Here is a 22,037-nt window from a genome sequence, read left to right as displayed (position 1 = left end):
TGTTATAACCCAAAGCCACTGTTTGCCAATATAGATTAGAATCGCGGGGGAAGCTCAAAGAGCAAGAGGGACTTAATTTACAATTGGCTGAAATGCTGCAAAATAAAGATGTTTTGGAGAGACATTGTGGGTGTCAAATAAATGCTTTATACACAATATCCCATAAACCTGGCAAAGTCTCCTACATCTGGGAAACCAAACCTTTTATAGGATGATACCTAATGTTTAAACCATGATCTTGCCACTGATTTAAGGAGAGAATGCTTGAATGACTGCTGTAAGGAACAACACTAATCCAGCAATTTTGCTGGAATGCCATCAGAAACTGTGGGACAATCTGGGTATGAAATAGATGACCAAAATGTTAAATGATATGTTGTGGAAATTTGTAAGCATATGGCATCTTGTTTTGCACTATACGCATCAGGAGAGCATTGCAATGGCATAACCCTTAAGTGTTTTAGCAAGTTAACATAGTTAAAACTTACTTAAAATATTTTTTTAAAGCCAGACTTGGCTATAAAAAAGAAAATGAAAAAAATATATATCTTTTTAACAAATACAAGTTTTTAAAAGGTTTTTGTCAAATTTTTAACAAATAACCCCAGCTCTTTTTCTGCTAGATACATTTCCACAACTTTTAAATAAGGCGAAACTATTTGACTAAATCATGTGCTCGGTTTTCCTTATTGCAAGAGTGGATACCACTTGTGTTTTGTTTAAATGTTATGTAGCGAATGTAATTTCAAAAAAGAAAAAAAATTATTAAACCCCGACACTTAAAAGGGAGGTAATTATTATGCAGAACATTTTCTGGTGATAAACATCTACATTAACTAATTGTGTAGGAAGGAAGGTCAGAATTTTAAAGATTAACATTTGTTAAACTGTCAGCCCAAACACGGATGAGAATGGTGAGGTTTTATGTGCAAATCCAATGGATTGTGCAAAACAGTCAGGCCCAGCATTACTAAGACTGTCAGTTCAACAGAGTTGCTGCAAAGATTAATAATCTTCACTGCACAGACATGGGCATGGAAAGATTGGCAGCTAATCACTACTAAAAATGTTTTAGATTCTGCTCCGGTCAAGTTCTCATTTTACAACAGCTATGCATGTACACGTCCCTTGGAATTGTTTTGAAATTCTGTGCTCAATGGGTAGCAGCACTGTAATTCTAGTAATGTATCATTAGTATTGAGTACAGATTTTTTTAAACAAGTCATAAAAAAGTAATCCTCTACAAAAATATATTCTATTTCAAAAGTTGTATTAGCAGGACATTCTTTGAAACTTTAGGTAGCACCAATAGGTTTACTTTGATGACAATGAGCATTAAGTTACTCACACCCCAAATATGTATGAGATTTGGTTACTTACAAGCAATTTATCGACAAACACCTTTTCAGTATGTCTTTTCTGCTTAATCTATAATCTGCCTGTAACAGTCAAGTAATACTGGTACAGTAACCTCCAAAGAAACAACTAGATTTTGTAACTGTATGCTGTGAATTGATTATGGATTATACTATTTTCCACTAATGGAACACAATACAATGACATTCAACCTACATAGGTGAAATGCATTGCATATTAATAATGGTAGTCAGCCTGGAAGGGATCTGCAATTCAGACTGCATAACTACATTGAAGAGGGAGAATGAACCATACTATGCTGTCAGTACGGAACAACTCACGCCTGATCAGAAGATAATCGAATGTACTGTCCCACTAAGCTACACGTCATAGTCGAACACTGGAGTTAAATCCTAATGTATATTTTCATTTAATTGGCATTTAAAAGAAGGCAATAATGTGACAAATCTGTGGATCAAAAATAAAAAAATTAACTGTACAGTCAGCATGCCACAATACACTTTTTCTTGAACTTTAAATGTATGTGGTTCAGATTCAGAAATTCAAACCAGTTGCAGTAGCAAGATTATGTACACATCAAGTGCTGTTACTTAATTCCAAGACTCTGCTAAGCTCAGAAAATAAGACCAAATGTACATCAATACTGATGCTAACATGCTGATAAGGACATTTAAAACCTACAGATATATTCCAAATAGATACATTCGGAAATATCTACCTAATGTGCTTTATTAAAACCAGGCATTAAAAAAGATGCCACTTCATTTCTAGAAACTATATTACAAAAAAGTTACAATCTTCGAAATGTAGTGATAATAGGTGTCAACTACAGAGAGCAGATCTGCAAGTCATCTTATCTAAAACAATTTAAAATACTAAACACATAAAACGTTCACATTATATCTATAAAGTGCAGTAGGGAATAGACAGACATATGTAAGAGCGCAAACACGTTACAATACCAGGAGGAACCTTCCATATACAGCAGCAGTAAGTTGCTCTAGCCATTAATTTAGCTAAGAGCCAGAATAACTGTTGCATGAACCAACTACTTCAATACTCAGTAACTTGTATATTGGTGATATACATGAAAAGGCCGCCATCCCAAAAATCATTCTATTTTTCAATATGGTTTACTGATCAGACTCCAGGATACACTCCCTGGTGCTACTGTGAGTGTAACCAGGGTCATGCTCTGAATCTTTTGTGCATGAGCCAATATAGGTTCTATGAGGGAAGCATTTACTTTTTAAAATGAATAGCTCACTATGCTTTTTTTGCTGACCAGATTGTATTTAGGTTTTTCATACTCTAGAGTACTATAGATGCACTTGGCAAACTACTTACTTTTCCATACAAACACCCAAAGGGCCAGTAAATACATATTAGGGGTAGAATTAGGAGAAGAAAAAACTTTCTGAACTACAAAAAAGAACATCAAACTTTTACTAGTTACTAGTAAATTAAGATTTTTCCCCCTGGCGCCACACAGACTTGCACTCATTTCAAACACTTCACCAGGCACTGAAAAGGAAAGCTTCTCTTAGAGAAAACTGGTGGAAAAACCATGATACTTTTGACAAGCATATTTTGTTTTCAGTGACTATTCTACATAGACCTAAATAGATAAAACCTCAGCTCATTCTTGACATTGCATTAACCTAATTCACTTTAGTACAACGTCAAATTCTACCCTTGAAATCTCAAATGACATGATCCAGTAAGCTAAAGGAGTTAATTTACCAACCTACAACAAAACTGTCTGCATCTAAAAGCTTTACTCCATACATTGTCCTAAATGTAAACAGAGTGCAATTTAAATACACAGAAATTGCATTCTGCTGCTCCCGGATACAAGAGGTTCTGAAGGATTTTAGGCATCCTAACCCTTACGTGTAATTCAGAGAAACCTGGTGAGTAAGAGGCTATTTTGATTTCTTAATATCAGAAATCACTTTCCCCGAGCATTTCTTTTGAGAAGATCTCAACTGCACACCAGGTCAACATTGGCTAATCCACGCGAGGCAAATGTACTCAGACCAGGAACTCCCATACTTATCAGCATCAACTGGGCCTATGGACGAGATCCTAGCAGCTGAATACATTTGCACCATCCTCGTCACTGAGGCACACAGATGCATCCTCCTCTTCAGCATCTTCCTCAAGATGAAGGCTACCAAAGGAATACTTATTCCTCGGCATCTGGGAGGAGTTTAACACAACAGGATTCCCGAACACTAGTGGATGACTGAAAGGGCTTGCCATTTCAGGCTCAGAATCACTCGAGTCTGTCCCACTGCTGGTGGAGCCATCCACCATCTGAACAGATCCCATGTGATCCATCATCCCACGTGTATAAAGGGACTGCATGATAGGACTGTGTCGTGTCTGTCCAGGTGAAGACACACCATTTGACATCACCTTTCCCTCTAATGAAACCATTTTGGCTAACCTGCCTTTGCAATTATTTTCAGGCCTAGGTGCATGAAGTGGAGTTGACGCCCCTTGGCTTAGTATAAAAGGGTCTGTTTCTGACCTGTTGCGAACATTCTGTAGTTTTTGAAACTGTGGTCTCTGCAAAATAGGTGAAGACCGGTCATAAACATGGCAATGATAAGTGGGGCCATTTTCCACCATATGTCTCTCCCGGATGCCATGGCCATTCTCAGAAATATAGCCCTTTGACCCTGTCCTGCTGCATGTTATGGGGCTTGAGCCTTTGCTACTGGGAGGCAAAGGAGTGGCCAATGGGCTACGACTGTCCGGACCATTAAACATGTCATCTATCAGAGAACTGTGCCTTGGCATTTTGGGACTTCCACCAGTGTAAAAAGACATATTAGCAAGGTCATCATCAATATACTCCTCAATAATGTTAGACGGAGCCTTTGCAGTAGAGGGGGAGTCCCTACACCTACTCTGTTTATGATATTCGTCTTGATGGCGAATATAAAGACTACTGGGCATTTCACACTCATAGTTGTCATTTGTTTGTGACCGTGACCGGGATAAGTGAACCCTGCGAAGGTCATACTCGCTATCTACATCACTGCAGTCAATGTAAGGAATTGAAGTGCTGCTACCACAAGCAGCCCTGGATGCTGGACCTGTGCTTGGTTGCTGTGACTGAGATTTGGTCTGCTGTATCCTGTCCTTGGCAGCTTCCTCCTGTTCATCCAGGGTTATAATTTCGGTATCATCGATCCTTTTGCCTCCCTTTGGACTTTTCTTTTGTGCTGGACTTTTGCACTGTCCAGGTTCATCTGTTGATATTATGAGTTCTTTTTCCTGGTATGAGCTCGAAATCACTGCCGTTTCAATGCTCTCGCCGTAAGTGTAGCTAGAACTCTAGAAAACAAAAGGGGAAATAGCACAATAGTAAGACAGTAAATAGAACAAAAGAACAAGCTACAGCTACAAAACTGAAAACAGTAAATGTGGGCCTAACATATGTACATTTATAAATGTTTTTAAATCTATGGTAGTAAATGTATTAATTGCGGGGTTGTCTATAGCAACATACATTGCTTTTTGATCTTTAAGAACGCTAGCACGCACAGTGTGGCAGGATGGCGTTATGTAACTACAATTTTAACGACAACATCACTTAGCTGCCAGCATTGGTCTTTCCTGTCACAAACTATTACTAAGGTTAGTCCACCGGGCTTAACTGAATCCGAGTAAGAGACTACAACCCTTGGCATGTAATGGGGAGTGGCCACAAATTTCACAGCTAAATTCACAGAAGGGTCTAGAGCTTAATGTGACAAAGGGTGTAATTTGGTAACAAAAATCCCCAAATTCCCTGCCCAATAATCCCACCCTTCTCAAGAACACACAATTCCTGCGGTAGTATGAAGTAATTCCGTCAAGCTTTCACACACTGAAAAGGTGGTAATGTGCAAGGTGATTTGTTGCAGAAAAAGTGGCAAAGAATATCTTCCAGTTGCAAACTTCAACTGTACTGAGAGAAATCTAAAACAGTCATTAAAAACAAAAACATTGCCAGAAATGTATGACAACAAATGTCCCTTTTGTTGCTATATGTTTTAACTTGTGAAGGCACCTCTCAAATCGACTTTCTTGTCCCAAAGAGGTCTTTTTTCAACAGACTGAAAAGATTCCAGGTGTCGGAAACTCTTCATTTCACAAACTGATCGCAATATGCATAGGTGGTATAATGTTCTTTAAGTGTGACAGACTACTAGGAGTAACACCTTGTATTTGCAGGATAAATACCTGACGTGGATAAAGTGATTCAGAAATACCGGGGAAAAAACGAAGTATGCATTCAGTCCACTTGATTTGTTAACCCATCCTGTTGCTTAAGGTGTAAAATCATTTTGGAGTTGTCCTTTCTAGGATTCAGAAGATTTTCCACCATGTTTTTAAGGAGAATTTGGTTATGCAGGTTCAGAGCAGGATGTGAGCATTATATTGAAAGCTGTGTCCCAAGTAGAGCACTAAGTACAGTATGTGACATAATATTACTGGCAAAAGAGAAACACAACTACATCACTTGCCACATATTAGTGGCAAGCAGCAAGAAGTGAAATGCATGGTTGTACATATTTATAAGCAACTAAGCCCATTTTTCATTCAGTCTCATCCAAAAGAGTGCCTTCTGACAGATTTGCTGCTCTGCAAACCACATCTAAAAATTGTACAGTTGCTGAGAGAGCATTCAAAAGCATACCTGTCAGAAAAGTCTTCATCACTCCTTAGAACATTGTAATGTTGAGATCTCCATTGAAGACAATATTGATATTTGTTTTGAATAGTTTGTAATGCACGTGATTGCCCAAGGGGGGTTTGGTGCTAGCATCAGAAGAGATTTAGGTAAAACAAGCCTGTATAGATGACCAGGAAGAGATATTATAGGGCAGAGCCTGTGATAAAATGGCAGGTTGTAAATTGTTTCCTGAACTGCACGAGAGTAGGTTGGGTTTTGAGGTGCAAAGACAACTTGGTCCACAATTTAATGGTGGCATCAAAAAGACTTCTACCTCCCCAAGATGCTTTTCTGATTTTAGAAACAGCCATCGATTTAGTGGAGTCAAAACAAGGAGTCTTTTGGGGATATACCAGCAGAATATCTTTCTCAGATAGTGTGGCTCAGAACCGTGAAGGGCTTTATGTGCTAAGCAGAGTGCCTTAAAGGCTACTCTTTTCCGAACCGAAAGCCAATGTATCATCTCGATAGTTTGAGAGGCTGATGCATATAATGGATTCTTCATGAGAATGCGAGTTGCTGCATTTTGAAATATTTGTAATTTATTCATCTGCCTTTTTGTATGCAGTTTTAAAGGGCGTTACAATAGTCAATCCGAGAGAGAACTAATGCAGTGATTACTGTTTTCTGTAGATCGAAAGGGATGAATGGAAGAATCTTTATCATTGTTCTTAAAAGGTAGAAACAGGATGATGTAATTTGATTAATCTGATCTGAAAACGTGAGCTTTCTCTCAAAAATCACCCCCAGATTTCTGACCTTAGTGACTTACTGGGTAAGTAGGCCCAGCTCTTGAGGCCACTAAGTAGGATTCCAAAACATTGTTTCCTTTCCCTAAAAAAAGATGGCCTCAGTCTTCTAAGAGTTTAGCTTTAGACAATTGTCTTCCATCCGGCCTATTACCTGACGGATACACTTACTGAAATGTTTGGAAAACTCTGTTAGTACCCCTGACACTATAATTTGCATATTGTTGCATGAGAGAAAGTAGAAAAGCCAAAGGAACTAATCAATTTAGCCAGTGGTGCCACATTTATATTAAAAAGGGATGGGCTCAAGGAAGATTCCTGAGGAATACCACATGATAGAGTGAAAGATGCACCCTCCGAGGCCCAAACTTTCCCGCCGTTCGCTGGGCAATGAGTGGAATATGGTATCAGAAGCGACAGAAGGATCCAACAGAATCTTTCCCTCCACTGTCCATAATCATTCTGATTTCTTCAGATGCCGCAACCAGCGCTGACTCAGTACTGTGGTTTTTCCTAAAACCATACTGCGCATCATCTAAGATCTCATTCTCGTCCAAAAAGGATGAGAGTTGAGGTGTTTTATGTTAGCTGTAAAGGGAAGCCGGAAAATGGGTCAATAATTTTTAACCTCTTTGGGGTCAAGTGAGGGCTTTCTCATCACGGGAAGAATGGAGGCTTTCTTCCAATCAGTTGGGAAGATTCCTACTTGAATGATTGTATTTCAACTTTTAGTCAGAAGAATTGGGATTGTATTGGTTACTGACTGTAGGATTTATTGGTAGACAGGGATTTAAAAGGGAACCTGACTTCTTGGAGTCAATAAGCATCGTGACTTGTTCCTCATTCAACAGAGGGAACTCCTGAAAAGTGCCATATATAATCTGTACACTATCCAAACTATTTCCCACCGATTTTGTGTTCTGACTGGGGTTGAATTTACAGTATATTTCCTGTACCTGTTCTTGGAAGGTCGCTATTTTGTTACACATAGTTTGGTTGGGCATCAAAGTGTTTGACTGGAGAGTGTTTTAACCGTTTTGAATAGTTCCTTAGCGGAGTTCTTGGACAGGTTAATTTTCTCCATGAAGAATGTTGATAGATTGCTTAAAATCAAACTTTTGTATTCCAATGTGTATTAGTTGTATTTGGTTCTTTCAGCCTCATAGTAGTTTTATCTCCACACACGTTTTTGACGCCTGCATTTTTGTTTAAAAAGTTTACGGTCAGCTGAGAACCAGGGGCAGTAGGTTTGTTTCTGTATGTTTAAAACATTTGTTGACTGTTAAAGACACTGCTGTGTTAATCCACTCTTTATAATTAGAGGAGGCTGCACTAATATCCTTAGCTGGAATCGGCTGAGACTCGGCCAGTGTCCTTAAATTTAGTAGTATTAATGTTTTCCAGGCTCTAACTTTAATGGATTGTTAGGCAATATTGATTAATGTTACTTTGGTTGAGGTTTTTAATGCACAAACTATGGCTTTGTGATCTGTCCATTTTAGTGATATAATAGATTTAACCTTTAACTCTTTGTTGTTAGGAAAAATGCCATCTAGTGTATGGCCTGCTATATGAGTAATAATGTAAACTGTCAATCAATTGGTTGGTTTTTTAATTATTTGGTTCATCCAGGGGACAATTAAAATCACCTAGGATGGTAAAATTGGGATACTGCAGCAGCACTCCATAAATTCATTGAGTGGGAGTAGGAATTTAATTTTTGGGCCTGTTGGTCGATAAATAAGTAGACCAATGAACTTTTCCTTATTACTAATGTTGCATTTAAAAATGAGAGTTTCAAAGTCTAATTGAGATGCCTCCTTAAAAGACATTTTTAAGTGATTGCGGAAAATAACTGCAATCCCACCCCCACCTTTTTCTTTGCAGTCTAGTCTGAATTAGGTGAATCCCTTGGGTACTACGACTACAAGGTCAGGGCCACAGTCCGGATCCGCCCATGTTTCAGTAATGAACACTATGTCAGGAGAGTGGTTGCCCAAGAATTTATTGAACTCCTAACTATATTTAATGAGTAAATGGGCATTTATCAGGACACATGACAATTTATCCGCACCTTCTGAATTTACACGTGCTCTAGCTCGGGGAGGGGCAGAGCATGTAGGTTTGCTGGTGTGACTGATAGGGGTACTAGGTCGTTTTTGTATTCAAAATGGCAATATTTGCAATCTAGACATGGAATATCAATCTCCAACTTCAGTATGTTGCTGGAGTTGTTCTTACAAATTGTGTTCAGCATCAAAAGTTGCTCCTTCGTATATGTTTGCGGGAGAAAAGGCCAGGAGTTCTGGCACCTGCCAGCGTCCAGGTGTGGATGGACACAGACAGGCTTGCCCTTGGAGCACCATCGGCACGCCTGCTGTGCATTTGTGCAAGCATTCGCCTAATATAGGCGCTGTCAATTCCCAAAGACTAGCTAGGCAAAACGGCGGTGGGGTATGTGCCTGAAATGAGCCAGGAAGTGAGGCCGCACAGGCAAAAGCCTTTTCCACGCAAACAGCACACGCTTAAGGCTTATATTGGCTTTGTTTAATTTAGTGGGTGGAATGCTTTAATTGCCGTACTGTCCTTCTGCCTAAGGCTATGCCTGCGGCTCGGGCCTATAATTTGGGTCCAGGGACTTTAACTTATAGCCCTTGGCAGCGGGCTATAGGTCTATATTGGGAAATTTAACTTATTGGTGGTTGGCGGTGTTGAGAGAAGAGTATCCTTGAAGATGTACTTGAGGCAATGGGCAGTCGAAGGCTCCAGCCGAAACACGTCACCAGACTTGCACTGTTGGTACTATGGAGGAGAAAATGATCTAATAAATGTGGTTTGCAGTACCTGACGTGGCTGTGCTGCCTGTTTCTTTAAGCTACCCTTAACAATTGGACACCGTCTGTGAGAGTAGACCCCCAAAATCACTCATACACCCACTCAGACCCACAAAGCCACTCACACACACTCACAGACCCATTCAACCACTCACAGACCCACAAAAGCATTCCAACACCCATCTTCTAGCATACCTATTAACACACGCACACCGCTTGCACACCAACATAGCCACTCACAAACCCATATAACCACTAGCACAGCCACTCACAAGCCCACTCACAGGCAGTTATATACTTATGGAAATTGCAATAGCATATGTTTGTATTAAATGTGTTTTGTTTTAGTAGTTAATGTGTACAATACAATCGGCAGACCCCTTTTTTGTCCAAGGGTTCGCAACGGATCCGCAGATCCATAAAATAAAATTTGAAAAGACATGGTGCATTGCCTTTATAGAAAGACGACACAAGTTGCCTTACCTTCATTTTTACATTTTTAGTTTTAAACTATACACAATAAATGTGTGGATAAAATGTATTTATAGACTTGTGAAAATGTATATTAGTACATTTAACCTACAGTTCAAATCGTAGTACAATTTATAGTAAAAGAAAATGGTGAAAGTCACCAAAAAACTAAAGGTTAAAGGGACATTATAGTTAGGAGATATCAAAAAATGTTTTTACAAATTCAGTGGGAAAAAAACAAAGGTTACAGTGACGTTATAGTTAGGAAATCAAATCTAAAAAAACCTTAGAAATTCCCTGAACAAACCAAAGGTTAGAGGGGTGTTATAGTTAGGTTCAGATTTTACACAGATAAAACCAAAGAAATTCAGCGGTTATAATTATAGTTAATATAAAGTAACAATAAGTCATGCCCAGAGTGACTAGAACTCACGCCATTGCCATGCACTGCCAATTACCCTACATATTACTTCATTAATGACATCTTCTATGACATCATGGATTTTCTCACAGCGAAAGATTTGTAGACCGTTCCCTCTTTTATCCCTCCACTATTCCTTTCCAATCCAAATAACTGACTAACATGTCCACCACTTACATTAATTGCATATTTCCCTATACAAATTCCCACAAATTCTGTTTGAATTCTGGAGTAGCGTGCTACTCACCGAAAAGCACGTAAACACCTCATCAGAGGTAGCAAGCACTATATAAATGCAAAACCTTTCCCCTCTTCTATCCCTCCACTATCCTTCTCAATCCAAATAACAGACTAACATATCCATCACTCAATTTACTTAATATTTCTCTATACTAATTAACCACTAATCCTTTATGGGTTCTGGAGAAGCGAGTTACTCGATGAAAAAGCGCTTCAATGCCTCTTCAAGGGTAGTGAGCACTATATATATATATATATGTAATTACAATACAATGCAACAGTTACTTGCGATAAATATAACTGCTGAATTTTTATGGTTTAGTGTGCAAAATCTGAACCTAACTAGAACGTCCCTGTAACCTTTGGCTTTTTCAGTGAAAAAAAAAAAAATATATATTTATATATATATACACACATATATATATAGTGACATTATAGTTAGGTGAAAAATGCCAGTGACAAAGTAACGTTTTAAACTAAAAAAAGGGGGGGGGAGGGGGGAAACAAATTCAACAGTTATAGTTAAGTCCAGTAACTATAACTCATGCTCTAGGGTAACTATAGCAGACGCCTAAGCCATGATGCACAGAGTTGTCATCAATGATGTTATTTTTGATGTTGCAGTGATGTTATCAATCATGCCATAGAACATGTCACGAGTGATGTAATATGTGAGGAAATTAGCAGTGGGTGGTGAGGGCACAAGTTCTAGTTATTTTAGGGCTACAAATTCTTTGAAAACACCAAAGGTTAAAGTGACGTTATAGTTAGGCATCATATTATCATAATTTGCATTAAAAAAAAACATTAGAAATTCACCGAGAAAAAAATAAAGGGTAAAGGGACATTATAGTTAGGTAAAAATGTCACTTGCAACATTCCATTTTAAACAAACAAAACCACTGAAATTCAACAGTTACTGTTATTTCAAGTAACTATAACTCGGGCTCTAAGGTAGCTATAAACTAAACTACAAGGTAAATATTACTCCCATCCTCGCCAAGCGCTACCAATTCCCCATATAGTACATCACTCATGACATCTTCTGTGACATCACTTATAATATTACTGCAACATCTGAATTGCCATTACGGACGACAACACTGTACAAGGTGGGGGCGTGAATTTTAGGTACCTAAGAGCACGAGTTATAGTTACTTGAGGTAAGTATAATTGGTGAATTCCAGTGGTTTTATTCATTTAAAAGGGTATATTTTAAATTAGACTTTCACTATAATATAACGTCCCTGTCACCTTTCTTTTTTTAGTGATAAATATGTATAACTATCTATACATACACATATATATTTGTATTTATTTTTTAAACAAATCTGGTTACATTATTAGCAATAAGACATATGAAAATGGGGAGTAGTATTCTTGAAATCCTTAAATAATGCATGACTTGACCTGCAGAGTAGTTAATAATGCTCTGCTGCATTCTGGCTGGATTGATGTAGTCGCTCGAGGGCAAAGAGGCCAGACTGGCTCAATGACCATGGAGTATTGCTCTATTTTATCAACCAAACAGTTGATGGTCCTGCAGCTGAATGACTGTGTACAGAAAATGATACAAGGCTATCCGCTATGTAGAACAAGCATTGACAAAATGAAATCTTTTGGGGAAAAACAATGTCTAACGGCAAGTGTTTTTCTGGTCTCCAAAAAGTACAAACTACCATAATACACCCGCCACTGAAGGGAACTACCTTGTGTGTGGATGTGCCCCTTGTGAAAGGGCAACATGCTGTAACTCACAGTGAAATCAGTCAATGGCTGAAGTGGGCTAACATTTCCAATTGATGCATGCTGGAGTAGGTGGAAGAAAAATGCGAATGACACAATCGCAGACTAATGGATTAATTTTGGCTGAGAACCTCTATAAGTAACTATAATATGCAACCTTTTAGTAACATGAAAAGATCTTGGATAACACCGAACTAAAAAAGCCATCAGTCTTGCATTGGCTACTATCCTAGCCTTTGAGAAGGCGAATGAAGGAAGTTAGGAAGTAAGGAATGCAGGCAAAAAAGAAAGGAAGGCAGACAAGAAGGAAGGAAGGAAAGAAAACAGGGAGGGAGAGAATAATAGAAAGAATGCAGGCAAAAAGGAAGAAACGGGGAAAGAAGTACAAAACTGAAAAAGCCAAGAAAAAGAAGGAAAGAGAAATCAAGAAAGTACGCAAACATGAAAGAAAAAGGAAAGAATTCCTGCCAATTACCTCAGAAACAGTGATAAGTGACATCAATGGCCACCCGCGGATTGACAGTTCATGAAAAGCTCAGACACATATCTAGATAACCTCCAGTGGAGCCACAGATGGCGGAGTTCACTCAATTAAAAACATAAAAGCAGCCAGAAGAAAAGGAACAGTGCACAGCTTTTCCCAAACGATACAGGGAGCTTTCTTCGCTATAACATGTGTTGGTGAGAAAAGCATTTGATGAAAAAAAGACTAAAAGTGAAGGTCAATATTATTGAGCCAATCAAGAATGCATTTTTTGAGCACCAATGTTTGCTTTAAGAAGTATAAGTTATTGATATGTACTGTAATCACACAAAGAGGAGGGTGAGCCAACAAAGTGACCGGGGGTGAACTGAGCCAAGGCACAGTCAAGGATCTGTGCTGCCGGCTCTGGAGCCTGTGCACCAGCTGATCCATGAAAGTGTTTGCCATGTAATTTGTGGAACAAAATTAATTTGAAAATATGATGAAGTCTTTTTAAAATTAAAATAAGTGAGGTTCTTTAATATGCAAAAGTGTTTCACCTTAGTAAATGTCAGATTATATCACTACACCGAGAAACATTTATTAAAAGTTATAGTTTTTAGTTTTTAAACTTGAACGGAGAAACATTCATGCTCCACCCCAATCCCACCTCCCTGAACCTCTGGTGAACTAAGAGACAAGTCAGTTGTCATGTGCACCCTATATGGGGCCTTGATTTTTTATGATAAATGAAGCAACATTTCCTCTTAAATTAAACGGGAGATATTTGCCTAGGATCACACATTTAGGTCAAAAGGAGAAACTGGAATTGATCCCAGGTTTCTGGATCCACATTGTGCCATTCATCCAGTAGGTGGCCATCTCTTACCCTCTCCTGCTTTACATCATAGGTTAATTATTTTTCTTAAATTCTTGGCCCATGAGGTTAGAGATTGCCTCTACTCATGCACAATACAAGAACTGCTCTGGTCGCTTTACAACTTTTAGCGCATTTCCCCCAAAATAGTAGCAGGTGGAAATTTGATTTTGTACATGATTAGGTTAGGAATTAGAGTATTTGCCTAGGATCACACATTTAGGTCAAAAGGAGAAACTGGAATTGATCCCAGGTTTCTGGATCCACATTGTGCCATTCATCCAGTAGGTGGCCATCTCTTACCCTCTCTTACCCTCTCCTGCTTTACATCATAGGTTAATTATTTTTCTTAAATTCTTGGCCCATGAGGTTAGAGATTGCCTCTACTCATGCACAATACAAGAACTGCTCTGGTCGCTTTACAACTTTTAGCGCATTTCCCCCAAAATAGTAGCAGGTGGAAATTTGATTTTGTACATGATTAGGTTAGGAATTAGAGTACCAAATCAGGGACATTAAGAACTTAAACTCAAACTCAGACCAAAGGTTTTACAAATATTTATCAAGAACTGAACTTCCAGAGTGAAACTATTGATTCTTATACAACAACTCATCAAGCACAGACACAATATTAGTATGGAATAATTTCATTAATGCATCTTAAGCTCATCAGATTGGTAACAGGCACCTTTGTGTCATTCACTAGTGAACGTTTTGTTTGACGTAGAAACAAGAGGAAGATAAATATTGAACACTTACTTTTTGAGGGAGACAGAAATATCACAATACTTAAAGAAAGCACATGCACAAAATTCTTAAAATGACTGTTTGGTTCGTCAAAAGGCTTCCTACCCTATGGCTGGAGGCCTTATTTGAAGGCTTTCCTGAGAGGAAATATCAAAGTCTAACCCTCAAGGTAGAACACAAAGGACACATGGAGCTGGGAATCTGAAAGGCTTCTAATAATTTGGATCTACATGGATCTACAGATGAGAAGTTGGATAATTAGGCCAATTGTGATCATCAGATTTTAAATATTTGGACACTACCAGACACTGTAGAGAAGGTTTCTAATCAACTTAAGAACATTTAAATGTGGTGAAGAAATATGGGTTGCAATTGGCTTGGGGGAGCTGGAAAAGGCCATATAGAAGGTACACAAGAGCAAAGTTCAGTGATGGTCGGCTGGGGATGTTGGCTCTATTGAAGATCTTGGAAAGGTCTTTCCATCCAACCACATGCGAGGAATAGAAGCCTTGTGTGGTCGGATGGAAAGCGGGATCACATCTGGATACCATTTCTTAAGGGGCCAGTAGGCAGAAATGAGGATCCTCTTTGCTCTGCACTACTTAAGCATGGGAACTAAAAGAAATGTCCTTGACTGAATTTTCTAAAGGAACCTGCACTGTTTAAAGAAATGCTGTAAATATAAATGTGGAGTAAAGGCATGTTAAATATTTCTTCTAGGTTGAATACATCTATGACTGACTGTTAACCAACATGTGGGACAGCCCTTGCAAAAACATTGTTTAACACACATCTTTTATTCAGAAACTACCATGAAGGTGACAGCAGAGTTGTGCTGGCCACAGATAGCGTTTTATTTCAGACCCATGTCCTCTGAAGCTGTTGGTCTTCCAAACATTTCTGTACGAGTCTCATGTGCAGTTGGCATTTTGTACAAAAGATGCATATGGCCAGGTAAGTCAGGAGAGACTATTCTTTTCTGGCTGTTGTGTGAAAATGCCATTAGTAGAGAGTTAGACTGTATAGAAGACAGTCAGCCCGCCGTGAAAGGAGCTGGAGCTTGTACCTTCAAACACTAACCAGTGAAAATATAGACCACAAATGAAGACTTGCAAACATGTCAACACGTAAGGGGTGTCACAAAATATTTTAGTGCTAGAGCTTGAACAGTAAAAGTAACCAAGTCTGATCCTTGGACAAAAGTGATTTTTGTTGCATTTGGGAATCTTTTTTTCATTTTTTTAAGGTCTTTATTTTTACATGGACATTGTTTCTGTAGTCTTCATTTTCACACCAAATTATAACAACCTGCTTATAAACCCACACTCTTCACTTTATTGCACCCAACTACAGGACAGTCTGGTACAGTAAAGAACTCATTAATTGCATCAGAATGCCCCCGCCTACTTACAGCTTTCACCCCCGTATAGGTAATTGTCCATTTACCAATGGGCAGACTAAGGTTCTATCTGTGGTACCGAGGGACAGCTCTCTGACTGGTATATTAAGGGAGGTAAGTAAAAATACTTTACCACAATTGTCTTCCATTGTATTGGGTTCATAATTCTTACTGAATTTAGCACTTTGTCTTGCATATCTTTCTGGCAGAATAAAGATGACCAGTTTGAACAGAAAGTCAGACCAGTGATAGGTTTTTCTAGTGTGTTAAGGTAACAATCCTGCCCTAAAAAAAAAGGTAAGGAGCTAAGACCTGGTAAAGGACTCAAGTATAAAGCGTCTTGAAGCACATTCTGTCAGATCAAGCCAATTTCCTAACAGGGTCGGTGGCAAGTATTGAAGTAATTCTCTTGTTTTGTTTTTCTTGTGGTTCTAACGCATAGAGTACTTTTGGTATAGTGCTACAGAAAGCAGAAAACTACATACAGCTTAAGTTCCCACTTTAGCATTGTTTTACCATTCAAAACAGCACGCTCAATTTCTAGCATCATTGCTAACATTTTACAGTCATTCTAACAATGTCTTTTTTTTCTTTAAACTCTTGTCATACTATTAATTAGCTGCATTTCTTTTTTTCATGATTAACTTCTTTTTAACAAACTGAGCACCTAGTCTGTTTGCACAACCAAGGCCTTTCCTTTATTTTTTTGTATAATCTCCATCTGATCTCTGATTTCCTATGCATCTTTACAACCAGTGTTCTTTGTGTTGTGATAAGGATGTGCGCTCAGGTGGACTTGGACAGATTATGCAACAAGAAAAATAGAATGCCACAACACCAACCAGTCAATGTTGCTACTGCCATGTCATGCAGTTTTTAAAATATAAACTTGCTTAATTTACCACTGGCCTTGAGCGTTTGCAATGCCCGGCGAGCAGAGCTGCCTCTAGTGTATAAAAGAGAATTTAAATACAGTTACTAACTTGTTTTGGCACCTCTGAAGGCTGGTCTGAAGGCTGTGCGGCTAAACTCCTGATCGAGCAGATTTTACTGTGTTTCCTAGGAAAAATCACATTAAGATGTTAGGAGCAGAACGGTAGAATACAAAACACGACCCTTCTCCCAAGTCCGGAACCACGGCGAGTTAAAAGGGCCTTTTGGCAGGAGACAAATGCTAATTAAACAAAACGGACAACAAGCTGTGCACGGACAGTTAATGCTTTTCTCTTTGCTGTTACAGTAGTTGCAACAAGAATTTAATGGCAATGAATAAAAAATAAACATCCGTGAGAAGCCCTCTGACGGCTTTTAACCAACCTAAGCATGCTGGCTACCAGATCACACTAATCCATTAAAGACAAAACAGTCCTCTAATTTGCATTTATAATGTTCTTGTGAATAAAGAGAATATGCAGTATTAGAAGTACGAATTTGGCTTAAGGTTTTGTATGCTCCAATTCACACACCCTTCCTGCAATTCTTAATGCACTTGTTTGTCGACTGCCAAACTAGCTTAATTCATAACAATTTATTCAAAATGCAAAAATATTTTCGCTGATTTGTCAAGTTTGAATAAAACTCCAGTATTTCATTCTCCTCACCGTTCAAACTGTACTTTTTTGTGTCCACCCTCTTTCACGTAATCGAGAACCTGCTTCTGAGTTCGGCCACTGGAATATATAGGTAAAAAGAAAAAAAGGCAAAACAAAAATCAATAACTCGTGACCACAAGTGTCGAATGTGCTTGAGAGAGAGCACCTGAAACTACATGCATCAAAAACAGTGGCAGAATTCTGACATTCTGTATATGGGCTACGCGGGGGGGTAGTTCAGACTGCAGCTTAGATTCAGAGTATTTCGTAATCCCAAACTGTGAGAGGGTAGTACAGGCTGCAGTTTAGATTGAGAGCGTATTTCGTAGTGTAGTACATTTAAATTGTTGGATTACATGACAATACTTTCAAAAACTGGGTGTAGGAAGCTGACTCTTTATTTGATATATCAAGAACCTTATATACCATGTAAAGAGTCCCGGGGTTCCCTTTTGAGTGGACAGGGGCTTGCTATGCAATCCCAAAGTGCTCTATTAGGGTGTAGTGTGGTATGGGGGGGACTAAGTGAGGAGCGTACAACAAGAAGTCGGACTAAGCTGCTGTTGCTGGTTTTCGAGTTATTGTTTGTTTTATCTATAATATCTGTGCAGTTGCCTGAGATGAATGACCTGTAAAAACTCAGTACAATGCACCATTGGAACCACATTACTAATGTACAGTGGCTTTTATCTTCGCTGATATGACCCACCTGTTGAGGTTTAATATACAACTGAGACAATAAGGTCACCAGCATACATATTCGAACACTCCCTGCTCATCCGTAATGTCTATTTGGTATTGATAGAAGGTTCTAAATATGGTTGGCTTTATATGATGTATGTTGTCTTTCATACAGATGTAACCCTTCTAAAAATCTAATAAAAGCAGATTTAAACAAAATTAGGGTGTAGTGTGGTCGCGCAGCCTTCGGCTTAACACAGAAGAGTACAGAAATGTGCAAATACAAGCAATGATTAATAAATGACAGCACGACTCAAGAAGGAGATCAACACCAATTTATAAAAATAGCAAGTATTTTTATATATGTTTAGGCATCAGAGAAAAATCGTTCAGGTAAGAATGTTTTTAAATATAAATTATTTTCAATTAAAAGAAGTGGGCACTGCAATTTCTGAGTTCTGCAATGTTATCCCATGGAAGGAAGAACATGTTCTACAAACAGGAATAGTACAGCAACTTACAAGACCAAACACCAGGAGTTATGGTGAGTGGTGGGCCAGGACCAAGGCAGCACCAACAGTACACCATTAGCGGTACGGGGGAAGCCTGGTGCAGGGTGCAAAACCGCATCGGGAGCCCAATGTATTTCAATTGAGACCAGTGCCTGCGGAAAGAGGCTGCAGGATCTGGCCAGGGGGCTATTCGGGCAGAACCAGCAAGTGGGGTCACGCCTTGCGCTGCTCAGGGATGGGGGGGGGGTTGGTGGCTGACATATTTGGTCCTCTTCTCAAAGGCCCAGGGGCGACAGGTGCATGGGTGTCCTTAGGCATTGGGTTTTACCTTACCGGAGTAGTCGCGGTTGACGTGGCCTGTGTGCGGAGGCAGCAGGCGATGTCGGCAAGTCCAGGAGGGGTGACACCATGATGGCCTCTAGCTCTGGAGGGTTGGGGGACCTTGTTGACACTGGTGGTCCACTTAAACTCGGGCCGGAGGCGATGGGTGCAGTTGAGACTACGGGTGTCTTTTTTTTGTTGATAATCAACTTGATTGGGTTTTGAAACAATGACACAATAGTTCATAGCACATTAGCTTACAGTATAATTCTCAATTATTAACTGAAGATAGTTAACAGCCGCACTTGCATTAAAGTCTGACAGAGGAGGCCGGATCCACAGAGACAGTAGTAACCAGCACGAACTGCCGTTAGCCCACGGGGCCCAACCATATGCCCCATACTCAACCATTTTGGGCCTGACACCCTTTCGCTTCATATATAGGTTTTTCCTGCGTAGCACGCCAATCAAGTCCCCTATGCCAGCGTGACACCGTGGGGGTTGGGGACAGGGTCTTTCCATTTGGCTATGTCACGTTTGGCCACCATGGTTGCCGTACCCAGAAATGTTTTGTCAGCCGAAGAGCCTCCTAAACACTCCAGGACCCAAAAGATGAAGAGCAGAGGAGTGAACAGGACCTCCCATCCCAGAACTTCACTCAGCTGGTTCACTACATACATCCAGTATATAGTGAGAGCAGTGCAGAACCAACACATTTGGTAAAAGTCAACGGGTGCTTCCGCACACCGGGTGTCAGGTTTTGGCAGTTCCGGAGGCCTCAGAGTCTTCTCATTATGAGTTTCTTCAGAACAAGTCCGCTGTTCAGGGGAGTTCTTGAGCCTTTTTTGAAGGCAGGCAGTCCTCCCAGGTTTCTGGAGTCAACAGCTGCAAGACGAGCCAACTTTGGCACAGTTTTCGACAAGGGGTGAAGACAGGCTGGCGGGGCTAGAACCAGGTCATCTGCTTCTTCTCTACTCTCTGCCTTTGCAGCTTTTTGGTGTTCTCTCTCTTCTTAGGTCATCAGGTTCTGCTTCTCTGGTGCCAGGGCTCCCCAAATACAGAATTTACAGGTGTTAGGGGAAGGTAGGGTAGTAGCCAAAGGGCTACTGACCCTCTGGGTCACTAGGCCCCCTATACGATTACTTTGTGTGGGTAGTGGGCATAACCATGTCCCAGAATTCTTAAGTATGCCATTACAAAGGTGGCTACTTTGAAAAAATCAAGTCCACCTCACAGTAGCCCACCTTAGGGGTGGTACTAGCCTGGAGGTGGAATGCCTACCTTATTAGCTAATTTTCCTGTCTGTCCAGGTGCCAAGGGGGTTTTGAAGCTTAACGGCCCAAGGAGGCTAATCAGCTGTCATCTTATGGGAGGTGGTGTTACACCCTCTTCCCAGTCAACGCTTTTGTTCTGGGTCTCCTGAGATCAAATGTCTCTCAACCTAGGAGGTCAGACCAGCGTCTAGGGTTGCAGGCTGGCAGAAACCAGTCACCAAGTACACCTGAGGCAGGTAGGTTTTCAGGGGTCAACTCCAAGGTGACCCCTGGATGCATGTATTGGTAAATCCGACAATGGCATCCGTGTGAGTTTACTAATAAGTAATATTTGTACCAAACATCCCTATTTTCAGTGAAGCCATCATGTATCTGGGGAACTCATTTTCGACAGTGTCCAGAACGTTTTCAATAGCTTCCCTGGTCACTTGTACTGGCAGTAATAGAACTGACCAGCTGTTGGACTTGGCCCTGCTTGCAGTGTCACCCCGAAACTTTTTGCCAAGATGCTAGAGCTGGAGGATGGGGTCGGGCAATCTCCGGGCATTAAAAAGTGTGGATGCTACAACTACAGCAATACTCCTAAAAGAACACTTCTTCTTGACACTGGTTGGTTGCTCAAAGTTAACAAATGCAAGGGAGAAAAAACAACAGCCCGCTCACCAGAGAAGATGTCAAACATAAGAGCTGGGAGCACTATATTACCATTCAGGCTTGTTGAGAGGCTCTGAGCATGTTTCAGCATTATCCTTTTGAAGTACTAACCACTGCTTTGTATTAACTGATTTATGGGTCTTCTGCAGGCTAGTGATTACAGACTGATCCTAAAGTACAGACATTTGTGTAAGGCACCGAAAAAAGCAAGCTGCAAGAGACTTTAGCAGGCAAAACTAGACAGTGAGAACGTGACAGCGTGTTACATTACCTGAACCTAAAAGAGGATCCTCTGCTGAAAAGAACTGGCTTCGGCTTCGGTTTGGGTTCCTCGAAGAGTCTGAAAAAGGCGTGATGCTCTACACATATTTTCCAGAACGACTTGCAAAAATCACGGCTAGCCATCATGAACTCCAAAGTGTCCTGGAAAGAACTCTGTAAGGAGAGAGGATTAGAGAGCAACAGGGATTTGTGTGTGCCGCACTCCACATCAAGAGCAAAGCTGCTTCCGCTGCAGTAATGAGAAGCATTTGCATTTTCTTTAATCGCCCCAAGGTAACAAACATTCAAGGAGAAGAGAATACTAGAGAGTGCAGAATAGCAAAAGAGACCAGACTGAGCATTACAAAACATATCAGAAAAGTATCACCTCAAACCCGGCTGTTCATAATCATGTGGCAATTCATTTCCATTCAGTAGGAACGTCAATCAATTCATAAGAAGATTGCAAAAAGAAAGCATTTGTTTCGTATATTGCTACGGCAATACTACATTCCATGAAGCGAGGGACTGGTCCATATGTATGCAGTCTTTTAGGCACCGGATGTATATACTTGACAAATACAGACCTTTTATAATACATACTTAGTACACTGACTGATGACATGGAGAGCAAAAACAATTAGTGGTTATCTGATCATTAAGGAACAATGGTTCATTGTGCGGTC

General features: G+C 39.9%; 1 protein-coding gene across 4 annotated transcripts in view; it reads right to left on the bottom strand.

Moving 5' to 3' along the window:
* FARP1 (FERM, ARH/RhoGEF and pleckstrin domain protein 1) overlaps window positions 1-22,037 on the bottom strand; it is a 543,186-nt gene that overhangs the window by 167,075 nt on the left and 354,074 nt on the right. For all 4 annotated transcript variants that reach the window (XM_078657512.1, XM_078657514.1, XM_078657515.1 and 1 more), the window contains exons 10-13: window positions 21,362-21,525; window positions 17,658-17,726; window positions 17,040-17,115; window positions 4,485-4,725 (exon numbers count right to left, since the gene is read on the bottom strand). In XM_078657512.1, the coding sequence (XP_078513638.1) occupies window positions 4,485-4,725; window positions 17,040-17,115; window positions 17,658-17,726; window positions 21,362-21,525 (550 nt within the window). The remainder of the gene's footprint in view (window positions 1-4,484; window positions 4,726-17,039; window positions 17,116-17,657; window positions 17,727-21,361; window positions 21,526-22,037) is intronic.

The sequence above is a fragment of the Lissotriton helveticus genome, chromosome 8 (assembly GCF_964261635.1).
Source record: "Lissotriton helveticus chromosome 8, aLisHel1.1, whole genome shotgun sequence".
NCBI lineage: Eukaryota > Metazoa > Chordata > Amphibia > Caudata > Salamandridae > Lissotriton > Lissotriton helveticus.
Note: the sequence above shows the minus strand (reverse complement) of the source record. Positions and strands in the feature narration are given on the sequence as shown.